Raw genomic sequence first — 22,244 nt, 5'->3', positions numbered from 1 at the left:
CAAACGAATTGAAGTTATTCAAACGATCCCAAAGCCGGAAACAAAGAAACAAGTCATGAGTTTTTTAGGGATGACTTCGTATTGTCGGCAGTGGATTCCACATTATGCTGAAATAGAGGCACCATTAGCAGCAATTGTGTATGGAAAAGGCCTCACTGCAAATAACAGAGTCACTTGGACACCTGAAGCTGAGAAAGCGTTTGTTGATTTGAAGTTAGCTATGCAATCTCCTCCAACATTAGGCCTACCAGACTGTACCAGGAGTTTTACACAGACTGTGGACGAAAGAGGTGGGTATATGACATCTGTGCTGCTGCAAGACCATGGGGGACGACTGAGACCGGTAGCTTATTTCTCCTCACGACTTGACTCTGTAGCAGCAGGACTCCCAACTTGTCTCAGAGCTGTAGCAGCTGCTGAGAAAGCTGTGATTGCATCACGTGATATCTTGGGTTATGCTGATTTGACGTTACTGGTGCCACATGCTGTTTCAATGATTTTGCTTGAACAGAAAACTTCTCACCTTTCAACAGCTAGATGGCTCAGATATAATACAGTGTTACCTGAGATGCCAAACATCACTATTAAGAGGTGCACTGTTCTTAACCCTGCTACTCTCCTCCCTACACCAGGTGATGGAGAGCCACATGATTGTGTTGCAGTAATAACTGAAATTTGTTCTCCCAGACCAGATTTACAGGATGTACCGCTGATAAATGCAGACATGGAGCTGTTTGTTGACGGCTCAGCATCAAGGGATCCAGCAACTGGTAGAAACCAAGTGGGTTATGCAGTAACTACTTTGTATGATACAATAATAGCTGAACCACTCCCATCACAGTATTCTGCACAGGCTGCAGAATTAGTTGCATTGACTGAAGCATGCAAATATGCAAGAGACAAGAGTGTCAACATATTTACTGATAGTAGATATGCATGGGGGGTGGCACATGATTTTGGCAGACTTTGGGCTAATAGGAAGTTTTTGACCTCTACAGGTAAACCCATCACACACCATACCCTAGTTGCTGCTCTTCTGGATGCTGTGTTGCTACCTAGACTGATTGCAATCTGTAAATGTGAAGCGCACACTAAGGAACTTGACTCAGTTTCACAGGGAAATGCAAGGGCAGATAGTAGCCTACCGGTGAATGATGTTTTTGTTTTGGATGTGCCTGTGACACCTAATGCTGATTTACAGGAGCTGCAAGCAAGAGCAACACCAGGGGAGAAACTTGTTTGGAAGAAAGCAGGCTGTTCTGTTTCTGACCAAATTTGGTGTGGCCCAGATGGAAAACCTTGTTTACCAAAATATCTGTTTCCTCATTATGCTAAGTTGATACACGGTAAGGACCATGTATCAAAAGGGGGAATGCAAGCAGATATACAGAAGTATTGGTTTACAAAAGGATTTTCAAACTACTCAAAACAATTCTGTCAGAAATGTGTAATTTGTGCTACAAATAACATAGGTAGAGGTATCCAGACTGCACAAAGTGCACATCCAGCACCGAACGAACCATTTGATCATTTACAAATGGATTTTATCGAGCTAACACAAAGCGAGGGAAAGAAGTATTGTCTTGTTGTGGTTGACATGTTTTCCAAATGGGTGGAGGCTTTCCCCACATCGAAACAGGATTCTTCAGCAGTGGCAAAGGCGCTACTTGGGGAACTCATTCCTCGGTGGAGAATTCCAAGAAAGATATCCAGTGATAATGGCACACCATTTGTAAGCGCAGCTTTAAAGAGTGTTGGTGAGTATTTGGGTATCGATATGAGACAACATTGTGCCTACCATCCGGCCAGTGGAGGGGCAGTCGAAAGAGAAAACGGCATATTGAAAAACAAACTGGTAAAGTGCTGTGAGGAAACAGGGCTGACCTGGACGAAAGCGTTGCCAATTTTTTTAATGTACATGAGGTCCAGGGTGAGAAGTAAGAATGGTTTGAGTCCTTTCGAGATTCTCTTTGCACGTCCAATGGAGACAGGAATTGGTCCTGTTAAAAGGCAGCTTCCTCAGACCAGTCAATGTGAAGATGAAATGTTGCGATATTGTGTAAATCTTTCCTCTGTTCTCTTTAAAATCCACAGGCAGATGAAGGAGAATCTATTGGAAATCCATGGAAAGGGAGCTGCATGCGAAGGAACCAGGAGACTGGATTGTACTGAAGGACGTCAGGAGAAAAGATTGAAAGAGGACGTCGATGGAACGAGTGCAAGCCAAATGCCTCTCACCAGAAGGATGACAAGTGAAGGTCGCTGAGAGGACAACCTGGAGACATGCGAGCCAACGCACGAGGATTTCGATAGCCACGGGTGGATTCTACAGGACGGATAGTGCTTTGTGCCAGTGTGTGAGCCTTCAATTGATAGGTGTTGCAATGTGAGGAAAACACATAGAAGAGGGTCACTGCTGGTACAACCGCACAGAAAGGGGAACAACGACAGATGATTTGGACGACTGAGGAGCAGTTCAGGGAAAAATGGTTTCCCTACTACGAATGTTTCATCATCGTCTTGCCACCAACAGTTTAAAATGTGTTACTTTGGCAGGAGGAATAATAAAATTCCTGAGCATCTAAGTTAGAGCAAATAGAACTTATGTTTGACTTTCCTGATGAACTGACAGAGCCTGAGAGCTTCATGGTGTGTGACCATGATGATAACAGACCAGAGATCTTTTACAAGATTCAACTCATTGTGTGCGAGATAGGTATTCCATAGTGTGAGAGTCTCCACAAGGAAGGGCCTGGGGAGCTCGTCCCTGAAATGTGGAAATAAATAAATGTGGAAATAAATAAAAGTTGGAATAAAAGTGGAAATAAATAAATAAATGTGGAAATAAGTTTAAGTCATTGATTCATTTAATTCTGCATTTATTTCCACATTTATTTATTTATTTCCACATTTATTCCAACTTTTATTTTTCGATTTCAGTGTCCTTATGCTAATGAGAAAGGCGGGCCTAACCTCAGTCTCGGGCAGGATTGGTCAACTGAGCTACACACACTCACTCAGGGACACAGGCAGTAACTGAGACTTGAGCTCTTCACAATGAAACAGCCGCTCAGTGACTTTGTAGAACAGTGGAAACACAGAGCTTCTCTGGTCACATCTGCTCAGAGATCAGCGGCTTGATGATCAGAGCAGAGGCTGCAGGTGGTTTGTACCGAGCTGGAGTTTCTGTTTCCTCCTCCTCCTCTCGGCTCGCTCCTTGTGCTCAGTACAACATGAGACGTGACGCTCACAGTCAGGACTACTGACACCTAAATCATCCCAATAAAAAACGCTGCAAACAGCTACTGGACACCAGTCAGAATTGAGAGGCAGAAGTAGTAGGGCTGGATCATTACACTCCTGTGACCAATCCTGCATGAGTCTGCGGTTAGGCCCGCCTTTCTCATTAGCATAAGGACACTGCAAATGAAAAGGAAATGTATCAGGGAATAAATAAATGTGCAAATATATTTAAGACATTTATTTTGACATTTATCTTGGTATTAACATATTTATTTATTTATTTCTGTATTTATTTATTTATTTCCTTTTTTGTTTATTCATTTATTTCTGTATTTATTTATACATTTATTTATTTATTTATTTTTACTTAGGTCATGTATGGTCCTCCATAGTTATGGTAGTTTTAAAGTGGAAAAAGTAAGTGGACCACTTTACCCCGTAGATGGGGTAAAGTGGGACACAAGACCACATTTTTTAAAACAGTCATATTGTCACTGTCCTGTGTCCTGAAGACCAGATAATTTCCATTGCTAGAAAACATCCTGAATTAATGGGAAATGGGTAAATTTTACTGGTATATCATTTTAGCTCGCCTAGAGGGGAGAAAATGTAAAAAATGTCCCACATTACCCCGCTCTCCCCTACAAGTCTATTTTTGAGTAACATACTGTGTAAATTGTGTAAAGATTTTCTGTCTGCTGACTGTAAATGAACTTGTCCTTGAGGGTTTTCGGCGGTGTTAGCAAAAGTGGCACAAATAGATGAAGTAATAAAGGAACCGCAAAAAGAAAATATTGAAGTTTTTAATGGTGACATGAGCATTACAAAGCAGGAGTAGACATCATCATTGATTCATTCACATATAAAGTCCCTGATGAAACAATGCATTGTATGGCTTATAAAAGCATGCTTTGTGAGCACAGATGATTAAAAAAAGAAGAAAGAAAATTTTCTATAATGTCTTTGGGGCAATTTCCACATTGAGATTGTGGTTAAAGGAATTCACATTTTCTCTGGTGCAAATCAGGAATAAAGTAGAGGAAATCGTATTCATTTAAAACCAAGGGAACACATCATTACACATTAACCAATAAAAGTCTTTCAATTTCTGTAGAAAATATAATTAGAAACACTCAAAAACATATTGTGTTCCCTGTATTGTAGAGGTGAAATTATTTCTGACTTTAATCCCTCCATTTAACATGCCGGTCCAGTGTGCGTCAATCCTTATCATTTTAAGATTCTCAGTGAAAACGCTCCAATACAACAGCTTTTCCACTACAATACGCTTCAGGTTAATCAGGTAAAACATGGTTTTGTGACCTAAGATCTGGTGAGAAGCTTTCGACCAATGATTGCATCAGTCCAACAGATACTTTCTGACACTGACCCCTCCACTCAATATGTCACTCAAAGTCTAAATAAGGAACATACAGATAGCCAAGAGTACTGCATACCTGACTCCTGCACTGCTTAAGGTATCTGTTCCCATATTCAGTTACAGTGTTAATATTATTTGTGGCTATACTGGTAAATCTGTAGTTATAATGCACTTTGTGCAAGCAACAGTGTAGTCTAAGTCAGCAGATGTGAGCTTCCCTCCTGGCTGATCAAAAAGCTTAGACACAAGTGTGAAATGTGAAACTTAAAATTCTTAAATTCTCACAAAACCATACAGAATATCATAAATAGCTGTTGGATATCATCTTCACACGGTCTCTTTTAGACTTTTCTTGTTCTCAATGGACAAATGTTAGTGCCAAATAGAAAAAACTTAAACAAATGTATTAAAAGGATCAACAGTTGTATTAGCATGCACTGGAGGATCGAGGGTTTCATCTGGAGGTGGAGAAAGTGCTGACAAACCAATGGGAGAAAAGCTAGGAAAATGCATTACATTTAGATAAATCATACCAAATGTCAAAAGGACAATAAACTGAATATGTGAAGGACTGCACCTCATTCAAATTATTGTTTTATAAAGTCATATAATGTGCATACTCAGCATTCTGCTACTATATTTATAAAATGGCAAACTTCAGGCTTGATTTGAGTGAATCCATCAAATAATGTCTCACTCCATTTTTTTGGTTTTGTAAACAGTAACATTCAAAGAAGTCCTGGCTGTCCGCCTATAGAGACTATAAAGATACAGTATGTAAGCATCAGTAAACTGCAGTGTTTCTAACCAGAAGATGAGAGGACAAAACGTTCACAGTCAGTGAGCCTGTTAATGAATGCATGAATCTAAGACGGATTCACTTCCTGTATATGAGGATGAATGTGCTTGCAAAAGGCCCATGACTTTCACACACCACTGTTCCTCTTTCCAAAGGTATGCCTTAAAACATTTCTAAACGTCTTGCATCCTTATCTTTACTTTCCTCGCTTGCACAGACACTCATTAATCAGATGAAATAAAAAATAAATAAACATGTTAGACTACATAGAATACATTCAAGTACATCACTTCCTCAATACTGGAATGCAAGCAGGGTCTGCTTAAGGAGCTTGCACCACTCTACAGTCTAGTTGTTGGCTGACTGTGTGGTTTGTGGGCTACAGTACTTGCATATAGGAATTTGGAAGTCACCACATGCATCTCAAACACCTCTGGCCTGATCAGTGCAAACTGACTCTATGGTGTTGAGAGTTTCTGTGGTAGTTTGAACAGTCGTGGAGCTCCCTGGTAATCTCATCTCCTACTTATCTGCCCTTCTAAACCCATTGACTGTCCCAGGTCACACTTGTGGTGACCCCCATCTATCTCAGGTGACACAGCGGTTGCTAGAAGGTCCCTTCAATATCTTCAGAGGCTGTAGTCCACTATAGTGCAGTGAGGGTGCGGAACAGCTGAGTGAAGCAGAAGACGGAAGCGGTGAGCGCCGTGCACTGTTTGGCGAGCAGCTTGGTGCTCAGGTCCTGGCAGCTGCGCTTGCTGCTGGCTCGTTCTGCTGCCAGACAGAAGTCCCTGAATGAGCGTGACACATCTACCAGCCCGGCAACTGCCTCCGCATTCCTCCGGTCACACCTGTCGCAACCAGAGAACCACAGGCATATGCTCGCCAACTTCACAAGGGCTCGGAAGCTGTCCCCCAGGGAGTGAAGCATTTCGACAGGGCTCTCCTCAATCCCCACTACCTTCTGGCAGCTTGACATCAGACTCCGGGCCTCCATCTGGAGCACCCGCTTGTTCTCTGTAAAGTGAGCAGGACAGTTGTCCCGGGAGTGACGACTTCCGTGACCAGTCGCTGATCGGTCACTACCGCTACTCTCTAGAATTGAGAGGAGCTGGTCCACTTCCACACGGAGTTCTTGAAAACCTGCAGGGGGTTCTAGATGGCGCTGCCGACCTAAACGACTGATGATTTCCTTGTGCGTTTGAGAAGGGAAACAGTCAGAGGTGTCGGACAGTGGGGAGAGGAGAGGGCTGAGCTCAGAGGTAGAGGAGGAGAAGAGGATTGAGCGTGGAAAGGAGGGAGAGTGGTTGGAGGAAGGGGAGAGAAAGGAGGGAACACAGGGAGAAGTCATGAGAGGAAGAACTGCTCCTGAAGTCTGAGTCACACTAGTGCTCTGTGTGCGGCAAGAGAACTCGTAGACAGTCAGCTCATCGTCAAAGCTGTCACCTCCACTAAAGCAGTTGGTATAGACCACTGGGCAGCCACAAGTGTCCAGTGGTACCTGCAACCCATCCACGACAGACTCACATCCAGATGATAGCACAGAACTGCAGCCAAACTCAGACTTTAAGGGCACGGTAGTCCCAAGCTCGTCTGGAATCTTTGTCTCAGATGGACCCTCACAGATCCTAAACACTCTGCAGCCTGAGGAAAGGATTTTTGCTGAGTCTGAACTCTGCTTTGAAGGCCTACAAAGACCCATCAAGGGCCTGTCGCTGCTGGTCCATCCTACTGTCTGTGACTGATTATGAAAAGGAAGTCCTGCCCTATTTAAATTCTGTGTGGTCACCACAATTGGAGGGGGAAAGGAAGGTGACTGATAGTTCATTTTATATCCTGAATTGTCTTCCCCTGGAGTTGCGACCATGTTCTTTTCAGAAGTGAGTTTTATAGGGCCAGGGGTGTCTACCGTCATGCCTGAAGTATCCCTCTGGAGGCTGTTCACAATGGAGGCTGGAGGCTCGGTTATTGGTCCTGGTGTGTGCTGGATACTGTGCAGGAAATGATGATGGTATTTTGGTTTGGGCTCGGTCAGGACAGGCAATGAAGAGTTTACATCTTTGATCTCTAAACCTGAATGACAAGTGTCTATTAGGGTTGTTTCAACGAAAAACTCACCGTCCACCTCTGATCCTGTAACTGTTGTATCTGAATCGTCTGAATCTACTGTTTCTGATATTGTGCCCAGTTCACTATCTATAGTTTGGGTATCATCATGAACGTCTGTAACTATGATGGCAATCTCAACATTGTTGCTGCTGCTGTCCTCAGGACTCTGGGCTTGATTCCCCAAACCAGTCTGGTGGAGGGTTTCCTGGGAGCGCGATAAATATAGGGGCAAATTCTGAATCTTCCCCCTAAGTGTTGAGGCAGATAAGCGGCCCATGATGCTTTGGGAACAGGCCTGGAAGCGGAAGTGAGTTGGAGAGGGAGGCTCTTTGGAGAGATCATTGATCATGTCTGTGTTTGCCTTTACTAAATTAGGACTAGCTAAACTGTTGTTGGCGTCAGCACTTGGCAAGGTTGTACCACTATGGGGTTTATCCACTTTTTGGTTTGAGCATGTAGCATTTTTATGTTTGACAGCACTTTGCGATCCAATAGCTGAATTAAATGTTGGAGATGTAATGCTAGTTGCAGCTCCAAGCTTTGCTGTGATGGAGTTTATAGTACGAGTGTAATCAGACTTAACTGAATGCATGCTTGTATGAGCTTCAGTGTTGGTTGGAGACTTTTTCCTCATTTGTGACTCGCCTGTCCCTGCAGTGACATACTTAGATATGAGGCAATGCTTTGAAGCCAAACTGCAGTCATCTTTCTTGTCACTTAAACTAGAATTTAAAGAATTACTCATCTCATCATCGTCAAACACATTGTCAGAATTGTTGCTGTCGCTTACTTCATCGCTTGTAGTCATAGCAGAACTTACAACACCAATTATATCATCTTCATTAACACTGGTTGTGACCTGTAATTCTAATTGTGCTTTGTTAGTGGGATTTTGTTTGCTAAATGGTGTCTCCTCAGAAGATGCTTTGCTCGAGGTCTCCACATTTTTACGTCTGTCTTCGTCACTCACCAAACAGTCACTTTGGGATTCGTGAAAAACTGCGAGTGGAGGTAGAGGAGAAGAAGGAGGAGGGGGTGGTGGTGAGTATGACATGTCACGCACAACTTCAAGCATATTTCCCTCTACACTTGAGTTTAGTTCTTGTGTAGTTAGATGAGATCCCAAAAAGCCATTACTACCTTCTATCAAATATTTTGGCAGTGTGTTGGCTTCTAACTGTTTATCAGGGCATACGAGTGGTTTCTGTGAACTGTACCCTCTCACAGCTTCCATCTTCTCCTCTCCCATGTTTTCGTCCTTCTGTAACTCATTAAAAATCTCTGGCAGAAACATATGACAAGTGAAAGGCCCCTTCCCGGTCATCTTCTCCTTTTCTTCCTCCTCTTTCCCCTCACCCATCGCCTGCTGTCCCTCCCCTTCCTCCTTTCCATCACCCCTCCGATCAGCACTTTCCTTCCCATCTGGATCCACCCGGCAGCGGACGACTGTAATACTTGGTGATGTAGCCAACTGATCTGTAACCGATTTGGATTCCATTGTGTCAGGTTCCATCTCCATTTCTTGCGTCTTGGTCCTGGAGGAGGGTTGTGCCTCTATGGCCGGTTCATGGGACCCAGAGGGAGAGCCTGATCCATTAGAACAGGCTTTTGAAAGGATGGGTTTTGACTCAAGCTGAGCTGGTTCACCTTCAGAGTGAGTCAGAGAGGAGACAGTCGGGCTGGGATTCTGGCTTTGCTCTGAAGGTTCAGGATCTGAACTCAACATCTGGGCATCACTATCTTCTGCTAAAAGGTTTACATGAACCCCATTAGAAACACAGTCCTGCTTAGATTCTGGATCTGGTTCTGGATATGACACCATGGAGGTATAAGCGGTTTCCATGAAGGAGCGACGCTTGCGCGATCTTTTTCTAAGCTGGAACAATGTTTCTCTGCCTCCTCCTTTTTCCTCCTCTCCTCTAGCGTCCTCTGGTGCTCTTCCAGCTTTGTCATGTGTCACTCTGATGTCACTGAGGCTGAATGTACTGAGCAAGTCCAGCTTCATCTCTGTGGAAATATCTGCAGGACAGCAAGAAAAGGCTCCGTCAGAAGGAAGTACGATGTGAATCCTAATAAGCTTTTTTTGTTAATTCGACAACAACAGAAAATAAGCTGAATTCTCTTAGTGAAAAAATGTATTGCATTTTGTTGGCTTTTTCAGTTTATTCCGCAGATTATATTGCTTTTTTTACGCATATGGCCTGACATTTTCCTAAGGTATGTAAATTTTTGTGGAAATTGAGTAGCTCTACCTTCCTCTGATATGTCTTTTTTCCACTGTGTATGAAACCCATTAAAACGTCATTTTACGATTTTGGCATATAGGTAAAATACATACTTTTTCCTGTATAATGGAACCCATAAACCAAATGAGTCTCATTTACCAATATATTCTTAAGACTTGAAGAGTATATAATCCTCGTGATGTTTTCACTAGTTTTTGATCCTCTAAATTCAAAGAGGATTTAGCATTTTGCACTTAACATTAAATACCTAGAAATGTACCTGACTAGTGGTTACAGAAGTGCAATACTTGGGACACTTCTAGGAACTTATCATTGAGGCAAAGTGCCTAGAAATGTCCCGACCAATCAGAATGAGCCGGACTCTTCTAGGCACTTATCATTGAGGCAAAAGGCCTAGAAAAGTCCAGACCAATCAGAATGAGCAGGACATTTCTAGACCCTTATCATTGACCAAACATTTTGTGAGATATCGGTGTATACATGAAAAAGTCACAACATTTAGTATTTAAGCTAACAATGCGAATTTCAAATAATACAGTATACCTTGAATTACACAAATTTATGAGACAATAGTTTGATTGAGGTCTTTGTCTGTTGTAACCCATGGCATGTACTTTTCCATTTGTAGCCAAGCATGGTTTACACTTCCCTGGCCTAGTGCATTATCCCGCCTGCTTCCCCACCGAACTTTTCAATTAGTATGAGAGAGTATGCCTGCTTATATTTTGAGCGTATTTCTTTTAAAAGCATATCTATTGTTTAAAACTTGGTGTAAATGAACGACATGAAAATATGAATATAACAAATTTCCATGACTTCTCCAAAACTTTTGGGATTACATTTTTTTCAAGCACTTATCCAGGCCTAGAAATAAACATTTAACAATTCCTTGACTTTTCCAGGTTTTTCATGACTGTAAGAACCCTGCTACTTAGCCACAGACGCGTAACATTGTAAATAAAAGCTGTAGCTGAAAAACTATGGACACATTTAATAAGTAAACACCAGTTTGTAAAACCTCAAGATGGCTGACTATAGTTGTGTCCAAAAAAATCTTCTCTTCAACGTGTTGGTGTTTCAAAAGCGTGATCTTTTGCAGCATAGGTCAAGTATTGTGTTGGTTAAAATTATAATGTGCACTGAAACTTCCATCGTGGCTGAGTGGAGCCTGCAGGCACTACTCTGGGCTTAAGAAGTACAGCTTCTCTGTCTTCTCTCCAGGTAAAAAACTGTTATTTCTGTTTTTATTTTCATTATATTTTCCCACTTGAACATTAAAACAGAAAATACAACATTTACCCTTTGTTATGAGGTATCAGGTCTCAATTAATACGTTAATATCATTGACATTGCCTATTTCACATGATTAGGGAGTGCACAATTAATTAATATATGATTTTAAGGTCATCGACCAGTCATTTAAATGAATTCCCTAAAACTGCTAAAGAACCTGGTAACTACATCAATAGTGGAGTAAATTTGTACCTGCAAAACTCAAGTATGTGCACCTAACACGGGGCAGTGGGTAAAAGATGAAGTGTTTTAGTAAATCTGGCAGGGGAGCATTGAGCTCTGAAAGCCGATTCTTGATAGTTATTTGGAACACATCCAACATCACTGTAACATCTGCTGCTTTCCTGGCAATGTTGCTACTTTAGTCTAAAATACAATGTTGTATCACTATTGAGAAGTAGATGATTTAGCCACTAGATGGTAGCAAAAGCTGATTTTTAAGCCTGTACTTTTTTTACCTTCAGGACAATGAAAGTACATCAGTAAATGTTTATGAATATTTGAATAAGAAGCTCAAACAGCAATGAAAGCTCAATCACCTTTTGGCAGGGCCCCTGAGGCTGGGTCTTCAGGCGAGGTGAAGCGATCTCTTGCATCAAAAAACTCTTCATCAGAGCTGCTGTCTCCAAAGCCTGGAGGTGGCTGGAGGATGGGGATTGGCTCCAGCTCTTGAGCCTTATCCACATCTCCCTCCACTTCTTCGCAGACCTCGCCCTCATTATGATACAGGGTGCGGGGTAGGCTACGGGCGCTGTCTGGGGTGATGCTGGAGCAGAGTTTGTAGTAGCAGCGAGCATCGCTCTTGTTGAAGTTAAACACAAAGTCCATGTGGGAGGAGTCAGAGGATGGGGAAAGGGACAATGGATATTCTTTACAACCATCCTCCCCACCTACACATCCTCCTTCACCTGCTCTTCTCACTGACTGGTCCATTTCTTTCAGCATATCCCTCCTCCTCCTCAAATCCTCTTCTTCATCTTCATCATCCTCACTGGCCTCAGGAGGGCTCGGCAAGAAGTCCACGAGGCGAGAGAGCTCAGCGAAGCACAGGGAACTCTCATTTTGGGCATTGTGAAGGTTCTGAGAGGTGGAGATAGGGGCGATGAGTTGAGGATCAGCTCCATCGCCTGACCTCCTGCAGCGTCCTCCTCCCCTGTCCTGACTTGTGAAGTTGATGAGGGGGTGGGAGTGAGCTGTTGGTGGGGCGAGGAGGTGAGGCTGGACATGTCTATGGAAATAAGGATTCAGCTGAAGGGGAGAGTTGCTGTGTGAATAAGTTCCTGAGGGATCATTTAGAAAGCTGGAGGAAGAGGAACACAACAGTAAATCATCTTCCTCCAAAGCATCAAGGGAATCGCTGGAGGGGCTGTTGAGGACACGAGAGTCAGTTTGACAAGAATCAGAGGGTTCGGATGGCTGCTCCTCTACTACTTGCACCTCTTCTCCAACCCCAACCTTCCCCTCTTCCCCGACTTTTTCCTGTTGTTCCTGTGAGTCATTGTCTGCTACTTCAATCTGTATTTGTCCAACATCCCACACTCCTTCGGTCTCCTCTATGTGTTCAGTGTTTTCAATCTTAGCCTTATTCGTATTTGGCAGATACATTTCCTTTTCCGTGTCAGCATCTTTTTCTTCATTTGGTTTGAGTTTTTTATCTTCCCAAGATTTAACTCCCTTTTCCCTATCTTTGTATCTCCTTTTGTCTTTTCTTTTTCTTCCATCTATATCAGAGGAGGATCTGACACGGGGGCACGGCCTCTCGTTGAAAGACACCAGGCTGACTAGTGGTTCCATGTCCAGGTCTGAGGAGTCATCTGAGTTGCTGCCACAGCGGGAGACATAACCTACGAAAATGATTGAACAAGAAGACAAACATCTGGATTAGAAACCAACTTTAATGATGATATAGTGTTTGGCAATGTATACAAAATTGGCAAATGACAAGGTGTCTACTGAAAAATCAATTGGACGATGGTATGGAAGGGAGGGTTTACTAACTTTTACACTGTGTCATGCGGTGACCAAGCTGTCTCACTCAAGTCCATGAACAGTAAAAAATGCTCAAGCCAGAACACAAATGCAAAAGCAACACAAAATATGTTGAGAATGAAATGAGCAGAGAGACCTGCTGCAGTCAATTTTTGGATGGTTGGGTCAATTGAGCCGTCCGCCCCTTTGGATGCTCCAAGCAGCTGTACGGTAACACCTCAAAATGGCAAGCATCTCATTTTAAGCGGTGACCGACTTGTCTGTTTTTTTACAAAAAATAGCTCACTGGTTGCATGAAGTAACTTTGCTCATTTCATGGTAAAAAATCGCTCAGTAGTAGTGTTGTTGTTTTTTTCATTTTATGTTTTTTTTGTTGTAGCCTTTGCAGTTGTTTTGTAGCTTTTGCGGTTGTGTGGCATTAATGTCACTGTCATTCTCCAAAGGTAACTTTCATTGATATCATGTCACAAGATTAATTTTGGGGTGGGCTCAACATAATGATGACTGTCACCATCTGCAACGATGATGGTATTGTCCATCTGCCCAACCGGAGAGGTAGGCATTCATTTATAACTGTATATTTCAGTGTAAAGGTGTTTTCCTTTTACCTTCCTCAGCAGACACTCTATGCTTCCTGGGGTCATCTATCCAGGGAAAGATGTTGAAGCTGGGGTCAACAAAAACTCGACAGTACCCTGCTATTAGGCAGGACATTTCTTTGGCTGCCACTGACTCCAGCAGCAATGTGATGGGCTTTGTGTAAGAGAGAGGAGACAAGATGACATGAGATAAGATGAGACATGGAAAAAGAGAAAATAGATAGATGATGTTGGCAGTGGAAAGACAATGAACATACAGTATTTATGTTGTCATACTGATGAAAAAGCAATTCTACCTTTGTATATACTGATGTTTCCACATCATGTACTCAAAATGAAATTTGCAGCCCATGAAAACAATTTAATGTCACTTAACAAGAGTAGGTCATTTTAAGGTGAAAAATAATTAGTGATTTTCTAAAGCTATTACAGACATCCGGCAGGTTTGATTAGTTAGCATTCAGACATCCATGAGGCAAAGTTTTCCTGCTATAGCTTCCAAACTGTAGGCGCATCACAAAAGCAACATTACACTTAATGATATGTAAAATTACCAACAGATACAAATACATACTGCACACAGGTGAATGAATAATGCTAATTGGTGCTCAACCTTATATGACCCATCTTTGCAGCAGTGTCTGGTTAAGTTACTTAAATGTAAAAGTGTTTAGTATTTTGTCTGTGTGTGTACTCCTGCTCTTACCTTGATGTCCTGCAGGTATATTTTGACCAGGCTGACCTTGTCTGATTCAGGCAGCAGCTCAATGCGTGTGATACAGGTGAACTCTGTAAGGGTAGACAGGATGCTAAGCTTGTGGTTGACCACCTGGCTAACCCCATACCGTGCCCCCACCAGCAGGGTCACCATCGACTCCCTGTCCTGGAGCTTCAGGGTGGGAGAGGGGTTGTTTAACAGAGGTAAGGAGGAGGAGAAATTATTGGGAACTTAATCAACCAAATCCCAACAAAATGAATATACATGTTCAAATAATAGTCTCAAAACCTACCATCATGGTGGCACTGAAGGATTTGCCTCCAAATGACTTGAGCTCTGCCAGCTCCTCCAGGTAGTTTATCCGTGCGTGATCGACTGCCACGCCCTTCTGCTTGGTATCGTGCTGCGATTGGCTCTTCTTCATGTGGTAGCCGATGGCCTTCCTAAGATCCTTCTCTCGCATGTTCCTCAACAATGTGGATGAGACAAAGTTCTCAATGCCCCACGTCTTCCTGGAACAAGCAAATACAGGTTTGAGTCTAAAAGACAGTGAGAGAGCTGGACCGGATGTAAGGATAGAGTAAATTGTAAGTTAAAAGTTGGAATTCTACCTGTATTTGTTGGGACTATATACAGCATGCAGCCTACAGTATTCCTCACAGGAAAAGGAGTTATTTGATTTGTTAAGACAGAAAGGAATTGCCTTTTGCAACTATATATTTTATACAGTAGGTTATTTAGTGGATGCCATGCCCTTAAAGGGATAGTTCACCAAAAAATGTAACTTCACTCATTATCTACTCACCACTATGACGATGGAGGGGTGGATGAAGTGTCCGAGTCCACAAAACAGTTTATGGAGCTTCAGGCGTAAACAGCATTGCAACCATCCAATAAAGTTGAATTAACTGGTAGTCAAGTTTTCAAATGTAAAATAACAAAAGAAACAATAGTGTAAACAACATTCTTTCTAGTCGAAATTTGAATGTCAGGGCTTCTGGACACTTGGATGACAACACAAGGGCAGTGTGGAGGTATTTCATGTTTTTTTTCTATTGTTTTTTACTCTTGTGGTTCCTTACAGTTTACGTGAATTGTATTGGATTTGGCTGCAATGCTGTTTAACCCTGAGACTCCACATGTGTTTTATTGGACTGAAAGAATTCACCCAGACCCCCATACTAGGTAGGATAAACACAGAGTTCTCCAACTTTACTCTGCACCATAGACTGTCTGTAAAAAACACTCTGAACAAAAATGTCCAACCAACAAACAATAAAAAGTGACAGTTTATTGTAGAATAATTCTGAAGTAGCTCGAGGAGGAGCATTAACAGTCTAAGCTAGAATGGTTAGGAAGGGGCACTGTACCAGAAATTCAAACTGTCACACATTGCTTCAGCCCCCTAATTATATCACACCTCTTACTCAGCGACTTCCTGGTCACCTGTGAACAATGCTGTGGAAACATGCCAAAAGTCCGCTTTGGTGACATAGTTGCTTTGAGGAAAGAAGCCAGGTATGCAAACATGACATTTCATTGGCAGTGTGTTATGGGGGAGTGGAGCACTACCTTTGGCACCTTTAGCAGACCTTTTATAAGAAAAACTAAAGGAAAGGGAAAAACATGAGAATTATATTATGGGCACTTAAATATTACCAGAGCTAGAAGTGTCTTATTGGATGAATGTTATAAATATGACCATTGCCTTGTATTACTTTAAATGTCCTAAAACACTGTCTGTGTTTTTACTTCATTAAATGTCCCCTAAACACAGTTGAACCAGCATGGAACCCCACTTTGTCCTGGGATCATGACAAGAGGAAAAACCTAGTTTCCCTGTAGTTTAAATTATGGGCTGTAAATATGTGTTTATGTCTCACGTGATGATTTTCAGGTTGGTCTTTGATGACTGTCCACAGCTTGCCAACCTCTCCTGGATATGCAGGGCAGCGAGTCGCAAGGCAGTGTTACACCTCATCTCTACAGCAAAGCGCTCCTGCAGCACATCATTCACCCCCTAATACAAAAAAGAAGTGACAAAAACAGTACAAGTAAATAAAAAATGGAAACATTATACTTTGAGGATATTGTTCTATCCATGTTTTTGAATCAACTGAAATCAAATGTTTCTTTCATACATCGTAGTGTATTTACAGTTCTTCACTTGTGAAGTGTGTATATAAGCACAACTAGAAGGGAATAACACTTTTTGGTATTTCATTAAATGTGTGTGTGTATGTGTGTGTGTGTGTGTGTATGACACAGGGAATTCAAAATGACTAAATCTGTCAATAAAAAAATAGTTAATTTAACCGCACTGCGGATGGTGTCCTTCATCTACCAATTATTTTTTCAGACTCTTATAAGGTCATCGTGACTTAGACAATTTCTAAAGTCCATTTAGAGACAATTAAGATTCGACATTCCAGAAAACCCATAGTCACACTTTGTGAGGCCACCTGGATCGTGACATTCGGCTATCAAAATCAAATCAATTATTCCCTGAGTCCAAGTTTGTGCCAAATGTGCAAGGATTCCCTCATGGCATTCCTGAGATATTGCATTCACTAGAATGTCCCAGCCCTGGAACCGCTGGTGCTTTGGCCCTAATAACCATTTCTAAAAGTTGAAGCTTATAGTCATAACATCAAACTGTTTTTTAATAATAATGTCACCTTTTTCTTTTTTTAATATCCCTCAACAAGCAGCTTGTAAGAGGTTCTGTACCCTCTACTGGAAGCATTGGAATTCCACACCCACTGCATATAATACCACATGCCATTTATGTAACAGTTCTACTGACCAAAGGCACATGCACGTGCGTACCAACATTCTGAAGACAAGAGATACTGGTGATGCAGACATGAGGTTGTGAATTGAAGCCAGATTAAAGATCCACTTAATTATGAACATTAAACTAGCAGCGTTATTTGTGGCTATATAGCTGATCCATTCCCCCTGCAGAACCCCACCAGCTGCAGCTTCCAAGTTACCAGATGAGGATCATACAGCTCCAGTAAAGTGCAGTCTTAACCTTTTAAAGCTCTGTATGGATAATCAGACATATAGTTACTATACTCTTCTGACATTTTTCGTACATTTAGTTTTTTCATGTTTTGCTGCAAATAAAATCTCAACCACTGTTCTTATATTGTTCTCTGTAGTTATTGAGCTAGATATACAGTATATACGGTGGTAGATTCCCCTTCTTACATTTACTTACACAGTAACTATAGGGTTTGCAGGGTGTACCCTAAAGCCCAGTTTTATTTCGCCTCGTTACATTTAAGTACCCCTTAGTTATAATGTGTACTAATATATTAGTTCCAGGTAGTGGCATTTATGACAAAGAACATACATTTTTTCCAAAATAAATGTAGCCTATTGACTTATTTACATCTTATAATTGTTCTAATGTGACCACATAAAAGCCTTGACCATATCTCAAACATTTATTATAAACAAGACATGAGCCACAGTTTAAAATATCAACATACAGTTCATTGAGTAAATAGAATAAAACCTCAGTATAAGACAAAAAAACTGATGTAATACAAATTAAGATTATATGTGATATATCTAGATGCCTTACACAGAAACAAAATGGCAAAATAAAGCTGATGGTTGAAATTGGTTGAAGTAGTCAGCAGGTGTAAAAATTTACGAAAAGCTGAACATTATGCTGAGTTTGAGAAAGAAAAAAGAGAGCAGCCATACTATGAAAGAGCTGTTTGATGTCTTAATGGTTGAAATCAAATTGTTGTAGGTATAACTTCAGTACACCGTCAACATTTTTCCATCACACTGTGCTATGTTAAACATTTCATTGCTCTGATTGGTTGTTATGCGACCAATGATGGAAATAAGAAATAAACAATAAGGTTTCAGAAACATTTAAAAATTTGAATTAGTCTGACAGTGCCAAACTAGTTTCATCTGTCTACCTGCAGGTAGAGGTATTCGAAGGCTGTGGGATCCTCCTGCAACAGTGTCTGGAAGTTTTTGGGCAGGAAACAAATGCGAAAGAGACACCTGTAGTCATGGGCCTGTTTCTTCTGGACCACCTGGACACACACACATACACTCTTTTCCTCAAATATCCTGTATTTTTCAATGCAGCTAAATACTGTCACAGATTATATTTGATGAAACATGTAAAATAATTGTTATTAGTGTGTGTGTGTGTATGTGTGCAAATGTGTACCTGCTGAATTCTCTCCTCGTCGTGTAGCAGCAGTAGTTTACTGATGCTGTGCTGCTGCTCCAGCACCAGGGAGAAGAGTTCAATACGGCTCAGAGAAAGCTTTTCCTTCAGTGTCATCACAATGTCCTGATGCACACAGAAGATGTTTTATTACATCATGAAAGATTTGCTGAGCAGTGGATGGAATTTGAATACTATTTTACAATATAATATGTTTTTATAATGTAATGTCTTTATTGTATAGTTTTAATTTAATATAGATTTGACAATAGTGCCTATAGTTTTTGACCTAGGTTGAATAAAGTTTTAAAATCGCTCTTCCACACCTCATAAGCACATTATGTATCTCACATGGAACCCCAGAAAGGAAAATGTTCAGGTATCTGTCAGTCTATGATAATTGTATGGATATCTGTATGGCAGACTGAACATTGTACAATACCTTGACCGTGGTGCTGGGTTCAAATTTAAAGGCCTTGGTCTGCCCGTTCTCCAGATAAACCTTCAGAACATTAGGCAGGAAGAACAGCGAATTACCCTGCAAACCAGATATGGGTCCAGGTCAGGGTCAGGGTTTAAAAGAAGGTGTCAGATAAAAATGTCTGCATCCTAAACCTGTTGGTTCAAGAGGATTATGGGTAACAGACTTACAGAGACAGATGACAATAAATGGATTTGTATATGTTAATGATAATTCTATCTTCATTATAATCCTGCTGACAAACAAACACATAAACCTGGAGAGGGGCAAAACAAAACTCTTTGGTTACCTGGGAGGTAAATATAAGATGCACAATCTACAGATTATAACATACTGTACTTGCAGTAAGTAACATGAGCACTGTCTAATTTTCAGCTCTTCTCACTGAGCATTTCTCTGCACCATATCATCTGGCCTGTTTCTGTCTACTGCGTTTGTTCTCTGTGGTGACTCATCTTTTCCTGCCTCATTCCTGTTCCCTTCAGTTTTTAGAAAGTGCTTTTATGTATTGACAGTGTCACTTTTAGACAACCCCCATCTTCCATCTTTCATTTCCATTCCTTTGTCTTCTTTTTAACGATGGTGACACAGCTCACCCCCTCTTTTATCTCTGTATCCCTCAGCCTCTCTCTCTCTCCCTAATCTGAGGTTTACTGCCTTGTAATCACAGACATAAGGACTGGAGGATGAGGCAGATATCGATCAGTGTTTTCCCTGTGATTAGTAATGGGCACTCCAGGCTCTGTGGTTTTCCTCATCCAGCTCATTTCACATCCGCTGAAAGGATCGGAACTCAGAGAAAACTGCATAAACATCACTCCTCACCTAAGTGAAAAGCTACACACTAAAAAAAATGAATGTCATTTCAAGCACTGTCTGTTAGACATTCGGATTCTATCAAAATCTAGGAAAGCTTAAGTTAGTGGTTTGTGAGAGGTTATAAGTCTTAGAACCTCCCACAAACCACTAACTTGACTAACACTAACTAACCCAGACAATGACTAACATGTTTGTCTTAGAATCTAAGACAACCAAGATATGTGAAAAGATGATTAAAGGAATAACAAAAAATGTATATGATTAACCTACACAACACAATATATTTCACTTCTATAGATCTGTCCGAATTCACTTCCTTCCTCTCTTCATCAAAAGCAATTGTTTTCCCAGCCAGTGTTTTACCATGAATTAACAGTTCCATATTATATCAATTCTGATCTGATTCAAACAGGCAACGTACCAAAGCCTACTCTTGACCCAAATGTTTCAGCTAATTAGAGACCCATATCAAGCTGTCCATCTTTTCTAAACAGCCTATTTAAACCTGTGCAATATTATGAACATTAGGGACATCCTGTATCAGAAGGATGCTGAGCAGCTCGTCCATGCATTTTTTTCCTCCAAACTGGATTACTGTTATTCTTTATGATCAGGATCTCCCAGTAAGTCTGTGAAAGGCCTGCAGCTGGTCCAAAATCCTGCAACACATGTGCTGACAGGAACTAGAATAAGAGATCATATTACACCTGTCTTTGCTTATCTACATTGGCTCCCTGTAAAAATACTCTTGTGGTTCCTGCAGCCAGCCAGAGCAGAATCAGAGGAAGAGCCTACAGTTGCCAGGCTTCTCTCCTGTGGAACCAGCTCTCAGTTTGGGGTCATTGTTCTCCATCTGGAGACAACTGCATCCTAAGGTTTATTTTGTTCTGCTAGAAGTGACATGTAATGATGCCATGCAGGGAGCATTCTGTCCTCAGCTGTGTTAATGTAGAATGGCACCATGAGCTGGACCTCAAGAGTCAGAAACAGAAAATTGGAAACAAGAAATAGATGGCAATTCTTCTGTGTGTTGTTTGTTTGTCCATAGATATATATATAAAGGCTAGATGTCTTCCAGCGGCGTCTAGAACGTCATCACAGGCAGCCATCTTGCCAGTGGGAAGCTTTCTGTATGGAAGTAAATCTGTGTCATCGGGATTTGAAACAAAAAAGACATTGAATTTCTAGCACTGAATATTTATGCATGGAAATTATGTATTTGAATGTTTTTCAACATTTAAAATTCAACCGCAAAAAATTCAACCTCAAAAAATTCAACCGCAAAAAATTCAACTGCAACATCCGGGGATCCAAGGAGGAGCAATCGATTCCAGATTCAAGATCGGGAGCGTGCGTGAGGTGCTTCGGTGAGTGTTTAAACTCTTCTATATGCCATCGGTGTAGTTTGTTTCTGTAAGTACATTCACGGACTTTATTGGACATAAACTAAGTGGAACTTAAACGAGATGACTTTCGGATTGTTTTTTCCGAACGGGCCAGTGACTGGCATGGGTAACGCCAGGATTTCAATTTTGGATGGGCCACTATTTAATAGGAAAAATAATACTTATTATATGATCCCTGCCTGACTTGTTTGTGTTTATCTGCTCAAGACGAGCTTTAACAGCGCGGTGCGCCGCTCTCTCTCCCGTTAAAAGTGAATGTCGCTCACCCAGCTCTCTCTCTCTCTCTCTCTCGCTCCACTGTCTCTCTCTCCTGTTACTACATGTGTTAAACCAAATGCACGAAAAGCCAAATCAAATCAGAAATACGTAGACCACTTCTTTTTAACTCGCATACATATTTATTTTCATCAATGCTGCCTACCACACAATCAAATCCGAACATCCCTTCCTCTCTTTTGAAAAGACGGTCGCTCGGTGTCGACGTCGGGACACAATATTGCTCTGATGTTGCATGTCGAAGGTGAGTTAGCTTCAGCGTTGTCAGAGCTGTCAAAGCGTCTTGGTGTAACGTGTCTCCCACATACCTGGGACACCGTTCTCCACCGGCGACGTGAGGGCGGAGGACGGGCACGGCTGGGCTGGGGAACTTTATTTTGAAAGGTTTCCCGGCCCTGTCAGCTGTTTTAAGATATAATATATTTTAATTTTTTGGCGCGGTTTTTGGCGCCCCCCTCTGAGTGGCTCCCTAGGCAACCGCCTATGTCGCCTGTAGGAAAGACCGGCCCTGTCCTTACTGTTTCGGCTGTAGCTTCAACGTTGTCAGAGCTGTCAAAGCGTCTTGGTGTGACGTGTCTTAAAACAGCTGAGGGTTACAGCTGACAGTGGAGCGAGAGAGAGAGAGCTGGGTGAGCGACATTCACTTTTAACGGGAGAGAGAGCGGCGGACCGCGCTGT

At 41.7% G+C, this 22,244-nt stretch overlaps 1 protein-coding gene across 1 annotated transcript in view; it reads right to left on the bottom strand.

The window, feature by feature from the left end:
• Positions 1-3,607: 3,607 nt before the first annotated feature.
• The window catches only part of LOC133953180 (FERM and PDZ domain-containing protein 1), a 39,313-nt gene continuing 20,676 nt past the window's right edge, over positions 3,608-22,244 (bottom strand). Inside the window, exons 7-15 of the mRNA XM_062386976.1 lie at positions 19,027-19,122; positions 18,585-18,710; positions 18,325-18,444; positions 16,261-16,397; positions 14,670-14,889; positions 14,366-14,548; positions 13,669-13,813; positions 11,611-12,915; positions 3,608-9,551 (exon numbers count right to left, since the gene is read on the bottom strand). Of these exons, the coding sequence (XP_062242960.1) occupies positions 6,070-9,551; positions 11,611-12,915; positions 13,669-13,813; positions 14,366-14,548; positions 14,670-14,889; positions 16,261-16,397; positions 18,325-18,444; positions 18,585-18,710; positions 19,027-19,122 (5,814 nt within the window). The 3' untranslated portion in view covers positions 3,608-6,069. The remainder of the gene's footprint in view (positions 9,552-11,610; positions 12,916-13,668; positions 13,814-14,365; positions 14,549-14,669; positions 14,890-16,260; positions 16,398-18,324; positions 18,445-18,584; positions 18,711-19,026; positions 19,123-22,244) is intronic.

This window comes from Platichthys flesus, chromosome 5, assembly GCF_949316205.1.
Source record: "Platichthys flesus chromosome 5, fPlaFle2.1, whole genome shotgun sequence".
NCBI lineage: Eukaryota > Metazoa > Chordata > Actinopteri > Pleuronectiformes > Pleuronectidae > Platichthys > Platichthys flesus.
This window is presented reverse-complemented; position numbering and strand designations above follow the sequence as displayed.